Genomic DNA, 13,807 nt, shown 5'->3' on the forward strand with positions numbered 1-13,807 from the left:
TAAATGCATTTTGGTGGAAGAAGAACTATGACCTTTCAAATAAAACTCAAAAATTTTTTTTTCACTTTATAATTTTACTCTGCAGGAGTTCACTACAATGTACTTTTCACACAAAAGGCACTGGAAGAGTTATTATCCTCCCGCAAACCTTGTTGCCTTTTACATTATTCTCAATTTACAGACACTTGAAAGTCTTGAATATCACATTGAGTTCCTGCCTTATTACCCTATCTATACTTGTGATCTCAGGATAGCAATTGTTACTTCAGTTGGCAATTTAGCGCTTAAAAAAAATACCTAAATTGAATAGCGAGGCCCAGATTACATGTATGAATTTAAAAGTATAAAATAATATTTTTTTAAGTTTTAAGGCATTATAACATAAACTCAGGCTTTTAAGTACTTCCTGAAAATGTTTTTTTAAATAAATTACTAGTAGAATCAAGATAATTAAAATGAATGATCCAACAGTCTGTTGTATTCACACAAATTAACCATTAGAATACTAAAGAGTCCCAAGAGATAGATTACCCTTCAAATAAATAAATCAGGTTCAAAGTAAAATATTTTATCTCTGTGATAGACTCTATAAATGCAAATATTGAATCACTTCTCAGCAATCTTGACTATCGCCAATAAATCTGGAAAATAACATTTTTTGCCAAACAAGGAAGATGGCTAGTTCATTTTGCACCACAAAGAATGAATGATATAGTTAGCAGAATCAGCCGGTCAGAGCACAATGTACATATGCATAGTATACATACATACATATATATGTAAACATGTAAATATATAAATATGCTCTGATTGGCAGATATATACATAAACATATATATTGACTGATGGATACATATATCTCATTATATACATATGCAATAACTTGTCTTCCAGCCTATCCCATTCATGGTCTTTCTTTAATTTCTTGCATTAGTTTTCTGTCTTTCTCACTAGTCTATGATTTTACCAGAAAGCAGAAATTGTCTTATTCATGTTTGTTTCTCCACTTTCCCAGCCCTGCTGTCCCTCAGCACCTACCTATAACTGTTTTACATATGGGGGGAAGGGGATTAATACAAGTATAATTTAATATAAAGCAAATAAACTACAGAGTGAGGTTTTTAATTTTTTATATCTTTTTTTTTAAAGCAGCTAACATCATTTAATTAGAAATTGGTAGAAATATTTTGCAAGTCTACACAAAAAATGTATCTTCAAAATCCCTAAAATTATACATATTTGTATCAAGGAGTATAAGTAAGGTTTCTATCCCAGTCCAGAATGTTTTCCAGATTAGACCCGTCTCCATACTCTTTGTATTGGCCAATATGCATTCAGTAAGAAGCAGAGAGCTCTCATTTTGAGGTGTCACCATCTACTCACATCATGACTCCTAAAAAAAAACTGTACATTTCTTTCCTGAAGACCTAATGTGCAAAGCAGTATCCTAAAGCTATGGTGTAGCACAGGACATCATGGTGTCCATCCCACTGGAAATCAAATACATATGTTGAGAAATGGTGTTTAAATAGCATTAGACACATTATATTGTGTTCACTTCTCTAGGCTTCAGAATGAGTGTGAGTTAGACAAAGGGCTAAATAGGCAGTAAAGTGTAATTATTAAGAAGTCAAGCAACCACTTCTGCAATTCACCAGGTGAGTGATTTTAGACTAATTATTTAAACTATCTAAGTCTTAGTTTTTTCAACTGTAAAGTGGGGGTAATTATATTTACCTACAAAAACTTTGGGAGGCTCGAATAAGATGCCCTAAGCCCAGCATGTAGCTAGCACACAGTGGATGCTCAATGGATGATAGTGATGAGGAGGAGGAGGATGTTAGAGATGTGTCTAAGGCCCATACTGACCAAGAAATGCAACAAACACCCACAACTGCTCAGATGGCTAGGCAGAAAAACCACTGCAAAATCCTAAAGGAATTAAATTAGGATCCGAGGTGGCTGACTTGGACATTCTACCATGAAGTCACACTGCAGTGTGACAACTGCTTGCACTGTTTCTCCTCATATAACATACTTTATCAACTGCCTTAAAACTTAGAAACCAAAATACTGATTAATAATAAAATTTCAAGATGGGAGTCTAGCCAGCAGGAAAGGCATTTTCCTTCAAGAGTTTAATATTATTTAATAAATGATATTTAATAAAATACCAAAGACACAGCTTCTATCTTGACTAGAAGTGAAACTACCAGCCTGTACTCAAAGCTCATGTTTGTTGGGAATGAAACAATTGTTGCCAACCAATCCCCCAAATATATCAAATAGCATTATCCTAGCAAAGCCTAAGGCTAGTTTGAAATTCATCTTATGTAAATAGAATAGAAATTAGAGGCAACAAGATAGTTAAGAATAAAATTATTAGCAACGGTATTTTTTAAAAATTAAAATACTCCTTTAAATAATTTGAGAAAATTACAGGTAGCGGTGTGATATAGACACCTACATATATACATGTTTGCATACATATATACATGTACATACATATGGATACTCACATATACATGCATATATGCATGTATATTCACATATATCTATGTATACAAATAATATATTTAAGGAAGCTAATTTCCCAGAAGAAACAAACAAACAAAACGTATATTTCAAATCTCACTTCTTTCCAAAGCCAGGATAATGCTTAAGACACAACAAAAAGTAAAAGAAAAAGAGAATTCACTATTTTTATATCTTGCTTACATTTAGTTAAATAGAAAGAGTACATCTCCTGAAATGAATGTACAACTGTCTTGTTTTATTTGCAACCCTACTGATTAGGCAGACCAGTCATGCAGTCACTAAAACAAACAAGGTGATATTCTGAGCCAAGATAAAGGCAACAAAGATGGAAAAAAGCAGGTGAACGTGAAAGACAAGTGTCAGTTGATGTCAATAAAGTAGCTGGAAAATAACAGGACATTGGGAACAAGGGACAGGAAATAATCTGACTTAATGCAAAACTGACTTAATTTGGTCCGTTTCCCCATAACAAAATAGGGACCATGGGGAAGAGGAGGAGGTTCGGATCCAGAAATGAACTCAGTCTGAGACAAATTTAGAGACAAAAAATAGAAATGTTACAACATACCTCATTTTGTTGGGCTTTGATTTATTGCACTTTGCAAATGTTGCATTTTTGATAAATTGAAGGTTTGTGGCAACCCTGCACTGAGCATGTCTTTTGGCAACATTTTCTCATGGAAAACTCAGATGACAGTCAGCATTTCTTTAGCAAAAGAAGTATTTTTTAATTAAGGTATGTACTTTTTTGGCATAATGCTACTATACACTTAATCAATTATATTTTAGTGTAGACATAACTTTTATATGCATTGGAAAAAATTAACTTTAAAAAGAGATTTTCACCCTGGCCAGTTTGGCTCAGTAGTTAGAGCGATGGCCTGCGGTCCAGAGAGACCCGGGTTCGGTTCCCGGTAAGGGTGCGTACCTCGGTTGCAATTTGACCCCAGCCCTGGTTGGGTTGTGTGGGTGGCAGCCACTTGATGTGTCCCTTTCACGTCGATGTTTCTCTCTCTCTCTTCCTCCCTCTCCCTCTCCCTCCCACTCTATCTGAACAAAAAAAAAGAGAGACTTTCTTTGGGCAATGGGCACATGATGCAAAGTGCAGATGATGTTTTGTTGAGTTGTACACTTGAAACTTGTATGGTTTTGTGAACCAATGTCACCTCAATAAGTTCAATAAAAAATAAATTTAAAAAATTAAATGATTTGTAACCAACTAATTAGAGTATGAGCAATGCATATGCATGTTCCTATATACACACATATATTTGTACAAATACACACAGATATTAATACAGTAAATATAGGTTACAATGAGCATTTTTACTTAGTCACAACTTGGAAACTTTAAAAAGCTATTCTTTTCCTTTAAAATCACAAGCTCAAAATGATATATGAATGGAAAAAAGACTAGTAATAATGAGTTATTTTTATTCATCTGACTATAATTTTTTTATATGTAAAAAGTACATATCATTGATGTTGAGACAGACACTGGAAAATTACTGTTTAGGTAAATACATTGATGTCAAGATAGTAAGCAGTTTAGCAGAGTCAAAATTTTTCCTAAGGGAAATTTCCTAAATAATGGGTCAGCTACTACCTCTCATTATTAGAATAGCAAACAGTGATTTCTTAGCTCAGGCTCTGGATGATATTGCTTTCTGGGGAGTAAGTTTTCATTTCCCTGGGTCTCTACAAGTTATGCCTTAAGAATAATTACCTCACCTGGAAAACAATGACCTAAAGGACTGTAGGAAACCATAAATAATTACAAATCGTTTACTACGTTAAAATGCACTGAAAGAAACTGTCGCCTCTCTGAAAGCCTCTCGGACACTTTAAACAGAGCCTATTCACAAAAGTCTGGGAAGCAGAGCCTTATTAGATTTACATCTCCTACTGCCCTTTCTGGGACCATATAGACTAGCAAGTCAAGCACCTAGGGCTGCTGTTCATTTCAATTTTATGAAATAACATGTTTGGATCATCTACAGGTAGGTCAACTCTGTGATTTATTGTCCAGAATGGAATAGTAAGCATAAACTGGGACTGCCCTGTGGTACCCCCTCTCCATCGGGGAGAGCATGGCTGTGTGCCTGTCCTGAGTCAGTGTTTTAAAATGAATCAGGAGAAAATAGAGAGAGACAGAGGGAATGAATAGAGTACACCAAGGTCAGATTGGAAAAGGAAAAAGAAAACAAAGAGAACAAAGTCACCTGATGGTTATGTGAAGGAGAAAGGGCTGCTTTATTTACTGACTCGATGACAAGAAGGGATTTACATGAACTGTATCTGAGCCTCAAAGTGTTTGGTTCATAACTGCCAGAGGATAGCCTCTCCACACTACCCAGGCAGTATATATACATATTGTATACAGTATACTGTATCTACATACACATCTTATGTAGATAACAAATATATAATACTTGTCTAGAACTAATGTATCCTCCAAATTTGCATTTTCCATATCTGATTTAAATGATTTTGAAGTCATAAGTAATTGGCTACAAGATTACACACATGTGTGTCTATATATATATATTGTGCATATATGTATGCAGTTTTCCACAAATACACATGAGAATATATCCAATGCTAACTCTTAGGTTTTCAAAATTATTTAAGTCAACCTGGGAAAATCTACTGTCATATTGTATTTAGATATGGTTACTTGTTAAATGCTACTTACTGATACATCATATTTTCTTGATATTAACACATAATCTAATATAAGAATCACTGCTGGGGGGAAAATACATTTTAAACACCTATATTGATTATAAGTACTATCCCAGTTTCAGAAATAGAATAATATGACTTGACACTGAAAAAGTATAACCACAGGGTGAGGCGCTTTAAAAATAAGACATATCCAAAAATAAGAAACTCTCTGAAGAAATAGTGTGGGATATTTTAATAAATAATGAGAGCTAACAGCTTAACTGGTATGGTTCAAATCAGCACTTGCACTGTAGGTACCAACAGCCTCTAGATATTAAATCAAGCAGTAAATTGTGTGTGTGCGCAAACACATACACATAGAATAAACATATTGTGGTTTATTATTTTTCCTAAGTTATCACCATAGAAATCACAAATTACACACAGTAGAGTTATTTCCAAGTAATCCAGGAATGATGTGGCATATATGACCCATAAGTTTCCATGATAAATAAGAACAAATACATATAAAATCTTACAGATATATTACCCATATACAGAGCATTGATTTCCCAGAGGCTAATGTAAAACTCATGGACCCAATAACAGTTCTATTTTCATTTTTTCCTATAACTCAAATATATTCATGCTACAAAGTTACTTTTGCATAATATTATATTTTAGTTAGCTGAGCTATTGCATCGGTAAAAACAGGAGTTCTTATTTATTTTAAATGAGCACCTTTGGAAGCATCCTATTATTTTCTTTATGACCTTTCAATCATCTTGATTATGTTTCTTAAAGTGCATGATGCCTTTTGTTCATACATCAGATAAATGCATTCTTCAAATTTAAAAAATCCACATACAAAGAAAGTTACTCAGGAATTTAATTTGATAAGCTGGACCACATTTCTCTCTCCGAGGATTAAGCCCTGAAAACACAGATATATTAAAATGTTCATGTTAACAATGAATAACAACCTCAAAATAAATGAATACTATTATTTGAGAGAAAACAAAGAAATGTTTGCTAAACCAATTTTTATTGAAGAAAAAAATAAATATGGGTAGAAGTAGGAATGGAGTAAGAAGAGGCAAAGAAGGTTCTCATACAGAGAGAAAAGGGCCAATAAGAGCCCAGACATTCTATTTTTCTTTGCCTGGGGCTCTATCTCATCTGAAATAAATGTAGTCTAAGTGCTCAAACAGAAATACATTTTTCCACTCACAAAACAAGAATGGCGGAAGTTTTTATATCCAAGGCAATTCAACAACATACATTAGTAATTAGGATATTAAACAGAGATCAGGGCTAAGGGTCCCTCAAGTCCACCTACTACATTTCTATCTTATTGAAAAACATGGGAACAATCTCTAGACGTTGACATCTGACATTTCAGAGTACCCTTTGTCCGTAGCATGTATGTTTTCTTATGATCACAATGTTCACTCTTGCCTTTTTCACATATCTCTAGATCTTGCATTTTTCATTGAGCTGCAATTGGCAAGGGTATACCTTCCTTACATATACCAATGGTTCCTTCAAACTAGCATCATCCTTTCATACGTTTACTCCTTCATAGGAGTCATAGATTCTTCCTGGGAGTTCTTGAAATACTAAATTTTTAGATATATGGACCAAACCACAGACATTAAAGGTTCAAAGAATTCTTTCAGTGAAATAAATATTAAGAAGTCATTGAGTAACAAGAGCCAGAAGGACTCACCTAGACAATTCTCCTGTGCAGTGATTTTCAGAGTGTGGTTGTGGATAACAGCACCAGCATCATATGGGAACTTGTAGAAACGCAAATCCCAGATCCTCCCCCTGACCAAGGGAATCAGAAACTAGGAGATGGAGATGGGGGGGCGGGGGGGGTGGGAGGCATTCCCCATGTAACCGAGGAATAGTTTTTTAGTTCTAAAGCCACAAGTTTACCCCAGTGAGGAAAAGTATTTCTCTGACTCTTCCAATAGAGATTTTAGCATCTTTCAGAACCACTTAGGCTATTTGTCTATAGGTTCTAGATAAGAATTGAGCAGCTTCATCCCAGACTTCAGAATGGTCACACTGTGTTTACTAGTATGAGAATGAGGGATATTAGTGGGATAGCATGGGGACACCTGAGCCATATACCCACAGAGGTTAGCACTTTCCCAGTCTCCAATCTGGCCCCCAAAGTTGTCTATCTTTTTATAACTGACTTTTCTCATGTCATCTCTTCCCAGATACCTTTATCAATGAATGTGTCAACCTTTCTGGCATACGACCAGCCCACAATAAGTTACTGTGGGGTGCATCATGAACTACTCTCTCATAAATCCTTTGAAACGAATGCCCAGGAAGATACGATGGAAACTCACCTAGAGACTGAGCTGGACCTGAGCACAATCACAGCAGCTGGCCGAATCAGTGACCATAAACAGCATCTGGCTTAACTGAGCTATTTGGTAGCCAAGGCTGCCACTAAACTTTGTAACCTCAAGGACAAAATGAGGAAGATTTGTTCATTGTGGACTCTAAAAACAAAACAAAACAATCCCCTGTTAAAATAAATGAAAATCCAAGATTGATTCATGAAATAAAGAAGACATGAATTGTTTCAAGTCTACACTTTGTAATTAGCTAAGTTGTGCAGTATTTTTTTGACTTAGAGTATTTCCCCTAAAAAAAGAAAAAGAAAAAGAATCTCTTCTCCCCAAAACTCATCCTACCTATCTGTAAAAACTGTACAGAGCTAATGTATTTTTCATATTGTAAAATTTCAATTATACAAACAACTGGTATGTACAGTACCGTAATTTAATTACATTTTACTTTACAAACTTGACACATTTCAGTTTCTAAAATTTTAAATTAACAAAAATTATTTCTTGTGTTATTCAGAGTTACTCAGTTTTGTAGGGACTGTTTTGTTACTGCTTTTGTGCCCAGAAACCTTGACTCTAAAATTCTGTGCTGTGAGAGACATGCACGATTTTTATCATGCTTACTGCGTAGAATTTTATCTACTTGTTCCAGAAATAATACATTAACCAAAAAGGGTTTAATTGTTGAGACTTGTTAAGAAGTTCTTCAATTACATAGCCAGGTTTTCTTACAAATGAAAAAAAAATCAAAGATTTTTTTTAACACTTCTTCACAGACTTAACTGTTGCCTTGAATTACAGCCTAGTTTCTAAGCAGTGAAATGTAATGATAAAGAGGGATATTTTAACAACATATTTCTGAATGAATGACTCATTATTTCATTCTTTGGAGTAACCCATTGCTAAGGGTAGTGGGGGCAGCATGGACAAAACATCGATGGAAACAAAGGCCGTAACCACAGCAACAGACTTTGATACACTTAAAAGGTGCAGCTGTCAGTGACAAAGAAAAACTTGTTACATGTCATTATTTTCAGGCCAAGGTGGGAGAATAGAGCATAATTGTACAGTAGCAATTTTTCTCCTATTTAACCCAAAGTGGTTTACCTAAAATTAATCATCAGTCAGTGCAAAATGTGCCTGGTTTTTAAGACAACTTCTCATTTAGAAATCTGAGGCTATCTTTTGGGAACATCTCAAAGGAAATACATGACTTTTTAATCTTTGCGTGCCACAGCAGCTCTCTCCTGGGGGAGGAGTCTAAACAGCTACAGCTCATTCAATATAGATATGAGCCCCGGCGGAGAACTTGATCACCCAGGTAGACTGTAAACATCCCCGTATGTTCTAAATTGTTTATACTGCCATCATAATGAGATTCACCTCCAAATTATCTGAAAAATAACCCAGAATAATTTGAAACCACCCTTGATCATACATAGATTATACACTTGTATTACATCGTTAATTCAAATCAAAATATGAGTACCTGACTTTTTAGATGCTGAAATAATCAACTTGTTCCTGGTGTTTGCTTGACACAGGTTATTGTTTGAAAATATTTCTATTTTATCTATGGTATTCACACATTCTTTTATGTGTGTGTGTGTTTTTTTTTAAATATAAACTACAAGTTCAATTGCTGGTGCACTAGAAGTGCTTTCTTATGTTGTTAATTATTTTATAATTATGACATCAAAAGTATGTTGAAAATATATCAATCATACAGGAGTCAAAGAATCAAAAACAATTTAGAAATTTTGTGAAAACCATTGTCAAACATATAATATTTTTATTTCCTCCAAAGAAATCATATCTATAAAAGTATAGTTTCATCATGGCAAATTTAAGAGGAGCTTCCAGAAGAATGAAAGTAAAAGAAAATGTAGAGCAAACTTTTGTTAAAAATATACAAAGTCAGAAAGAAAATAAATGTTGAAAGAAGCAAACTCTCTTACTAAATGAAACTAAATGTTACAGTACTCTTATCAACTATATAACATCCCAGGTTTTATAACATATTTTGCATAAATCATTTGCTATTCAAAATTTTTTGTCATTTTAAGTCAAATTTTAATCTTTATTTTTTCTAATTTCTAATTTCCTTACAGACTATTCTTAATCTTCTAAATTCAGAATTTGCTTTGCACAGTTAGCAAATTTATATAGAGTTAATTATAAATTTATTATTTGTGTGTCTAGAATCAAATGCAAAATTTTATTTACTATGTAAATCGAGATGTCATTTGCAATTTTTCTCATTAGAATTTGGTCTTGCAAATATTCAAGCATCATTTAATTTCCAGACATTTTCAAATTGATAAATGACTTTTAAAATGTTTAGGTTCTAGGGAGTCTAACAGATATATGCCCTTTATTTCCTGAAGCAAACCACTTTCTTTCAACATTTTAAGTTCATCCAAAGTGAACAACTTAAATAGAAGCAGTCACCTTGGAACCCTAGCTCAGTGCATCTGAGGACTTGCTGCAGTAAGAGCCAAATAAATTTTGAGATTTCTCATATTTGAAACTAAAGAATCTTCAACAAAAAGAAGAAGAAGATGATACTGGGTTATTTGTCTGCTTCATTTTTTATACTGTCATGTCCAGGGGTGGGGGAAGGGGTGGAAGTAAAGACCTGCTAGAGGAGATTATGTCTGGAATCATTATCATATATTTGACATTTATATATTTGTATCTAAAATCTTTATTTCTAACCTATCTTTTTCAGCATTCAACAATATTCCTAATAACCCTGTCCCCATGTCTCCCTTCCTGTCTATGCTCACCTGTTTAAACAACTGAAATGATTATGTGTTTGGAGTTGAAAAATGCAGAATTTGACCCAACGTGGTTACAATAACAGCAATAGCTGTGACAAACAATAAAGTTATGCAGTCTTTTAAGGTTTACAACCACATTTCACTTAAAATATCTCATTTTGTCTTCATAACCACCCTATGAAGACACATCAGTCTCAAAGAAATTGAGACTCGCCCAAGAACATATGGCTAATAATTGGTGAAGGTGAATCATTCTCAAAATTCAGATCCTGTTAGTCTCTCCACTATGCCTGTTCTCTCTGACCAGAGCCAGAGAATTTTTAGAGATAGCAAACAATGAAAACACAAAAAGTTTAATAGGTTGTCCAGGAGTCCTAATTTAATTCAGTTCCTCTCTCTGTATAACATATGGACTAAGTGAACTTTTTCTGTGTGCTATTCTGGGGTCTCACATTAAAACTCTTTGTTCAAAAAGTATAGCAAGTCATAAATTTCTTAACATACCATATCATCTATGAATGTGCTGAACAGTTACTTACAGGAAGTGGAGGTATATTGGCCCCAAAGTACACACATAAAATCGTGAAGCACATGAAAAGAAACCGAAGACCATCTAAATTGAGATTGTGTGGGTAGTTATAAACCAGATCCACTGTGCAAATTTATGTGTTCAACTGAACGCATATTCAATTCAGAGCTAATTTGGAAGATCTCCATAATTTTATTTGTTTGTTTGTTTGTTTCAGCAAGAGTACTTCTTGAACCCTGAATACTTATACTTGTTTGACTAGAGAACAATTTTTTCTATTCTACTGCTAATAAAAAATAAATTTTAATTTATTCCAACTGATGTATAAATCTAAAACATGCTAACAGGCACATACTATTTTACTAATCAGCTCACTTTTATCAAGTCTCTATTCCTACTCCCTACTGAATATTCTAGAAAATCATATAACCATACAGATTTTAATATAAATTCTATTTTTTCAAGGAAAGAAAACGTGTCCAAATTTAACATTCAAGACAAATGACATAATCCTGATTTGAAAACCGATCAGTCTGACTCCCCAAACTGCTAAGGAGAAAACCTTTTTGCCAAAACATTTTCTAAAATAAAACCATCTTATGGGAGTAAAGATATATGTACTTGTTTTTGTCTGCTCCTGACTGAAAAATGGATACCATCTCTCAAACTAAACATTCAGAATAAGTAAAGAAACCAGAAGCATAATGATAGGTACTGATGTGAACTATTAGTAAGCTGGAAGAAAGAAAATCAGTGTGCTTAGTAGACGGCAGTACATGGAGAAGAAATGGGACTGGCAGATAATTTGGTTCCAGAAAAGATGGTGGTGAGAAATCTCTAGAGTGGTTACATCTTAACACTGGCATAGCTCTGAACAGTTTATCACTGGAAGTAATAAGTAGTATAACAATCTGGTAACATATAAAATGTTGCAGGTCCAGATAAGTTGGTTATGCAGTAAGAATCCATATGAGTGGTCTTTCAGTAAGACCTTCCAACTACTTCTATTTCCTTCTCAACTCACCACAGCTGTTCCTAACAAGGGACGTACCAAGGACGAGGGACCCAGACTCAAGACTTTCAAAACTCTGACATACCCACCAGGGTAGACTGACCATAAGCAATTGGGCTTTATTTTACTACCAACTGTAATAGGAAAAAACATTTTTTTAAATATGTTTTATTGATTTTAGAGAGAGAGAGAAACATTGATGTGAGAGAAACATCAATTGGCTGCCTCCCACACTCACCCCAACAGAGGATTGAGCCCACAATCTGGGGATGTGCCTTGACTAGGAATCGAATGAGTGACCTTTCAGTGCACGGGTCAAAGCTCACCCAACTGAGCCACACTAGCCAGGGCAGGGAAAAAAATTAAAAATTAAAAAACAACAACAAAAAACACCAGAATAGTAACCGGTTATTTTTAGAGGTCTCTCATGCCTTGTGTTATTTTATTGTGAGATAAGGCTGCTTATATTCAATATGTTTATTCATTTATTTATTTTGTTGTTGTTGTTAATCCTCACCAGAGGATAATTTTCCATTGATTTTTAGATACAATGGAAGGGAGGGAGGGGGGAGGGGGAGAGAGACTGAGAGAAAGAAACATCGAAGACACATATATGATATGTGTCTTACTAAAAAGCTAAGTGAAAATTTGTTTTGTATAAATCAAATAATATTTAAAATGTATCAAGGAACTTTGTGATAAAGGATTCTTCAAGTAAATCCTTTTTTCCTAATCTAAAGCAACATGTATAACTTACCTTTTATAAATTGATATTTAGATATCTTGTGTTGTACGTATATTTCAGTGTGACGTTGAAGGCTCTCTGATGCAGTCTTGCCCAGACTACAGAAAGTGAAGGGCTGATTTCAGGCTGTGAGCAGGTCTACAGACACTATAGAGTGATTGTTTTCAGTCAGTTTCACTTTCCGAATTTATCCGGACTAATGAAAAAATTGTACTGAAATAACATGAGTGGATAAAGTTGATAGTTAAGTTTTTTTCTATTTATTGGTTTAAACTTTCGCCACTTATCATATCCTAAAGTGACTGTTAAGAGATCAAAATGACCTCAAATCCCTTGGATCCAGGCTATATTTACTGAGTCAGAATCTGTGCATACTAAATTTTGCAAAATGTTATTCAAAGGAATATTTTCACCAAGTCATCAATTGCTTTATTCTAGTCTAAAATTATTAATTCTTCCCTGTCAATGTGGTCAGTGGTTAGAGAATCAACCCACACACCAAAGGGTCAACGGGTTCGATCCCAGTCAAGGGCATGTACCTGGGTTGCAGGTTCCATCCCTGGCCCTGGTTGGGGTCCTGTGGGAGGCAATCAATCTATGTGTCTCTCTTATATAGATGTTTCTCTTCCACTCTCTCTCTCCCATTCCCTCTCATCCTTCCTCTCTCTCTCTAAAAATCAATGGAAAAAATAACTTCAGGTGAGGATTAACATAAAATAAGGAAAGAAATAAAATAAAATTATTAATTCCTGTGTTTTTCTAATGTGAATCTAGTATTCTAAGCCTGGCTGAATGTTTTCTTGCCTGGAGGAATGTACAACAAAGATAAGCTATACACAAAATGATCAGGTTGTTTCCTGGCAGACTGTGTTGTTTATAGATTCTGCTCTCCATTAGTTCTTTCACTAGGAATATCTGAAAAGAGTCTTAAGTCAGCTGGGGTATTCACTTAACTAACTTATTATTTGCTCCCACTGATAACAATAGAACAACTGCAAAGGTGGAGGTGGGGAGAGAGAATGTATTAGGCACTGTGCTTTCCTCATCTCATTCTCAAACCATTTTAGGAACTAGGTCTAACCAGCATTTTAAAAAGGAGAAAAATAAGGATCATGGTAGCTGAATACCTTGCCATGGCTCATACACTAGAGTGGGCTATTC

The 13,807-nt window shown here is 34.5% G+C and overlaps 2 protein-coding genes across 2 annotated transcripts in view; one reads left to right on the top strand and one right to left on the bottom strand.

Moving 5' to 3' along the window:
• The window catches only part of LRRTM3 (leucine rich repeat transmembrane neuronal 3), a 163,979-nt gene extending 154,353 nt beyond the window's left edge, over window positions 1-9,626 (top strand). The window contains exon 3 of the mRNA XM_036264902.1: window positions 7,437-9,626. Within this exon, the coding sequence (XP_036120795.1) occupies window positions 7,437-7,646 (210 nt within the window). The 3' untranslated portion in view covers window positions 7,647-9,626. The remainder of the gene's footprint in view (window positions 1-7,436) is intronic.
• Window positions 1-13,807, bottom strand: part of CTNNA3 (catenin alpha 3) — a 1,555,380-nt gene that overhangs the window by 1,101,670 nt on the left and 439,903 nt on the right. The window lies entirely within an intron of this gene.

Source organism: Molossus molossus, unplaced genomic scaffold (genome assembly GCF_014108415.1).
Source record: "Molossus molossus isolate mMolMol1 unplaced genomic scaffold, mMolMol1.p scaffold_m16_p_17, whole genome shotgun sequence".
Classification (NCBI taxonomy): Eukaryota; Metazoa; Chordata; class Mammalia; order Chiroptera; family Molossidae; genus Molossus; species Molossus molossus.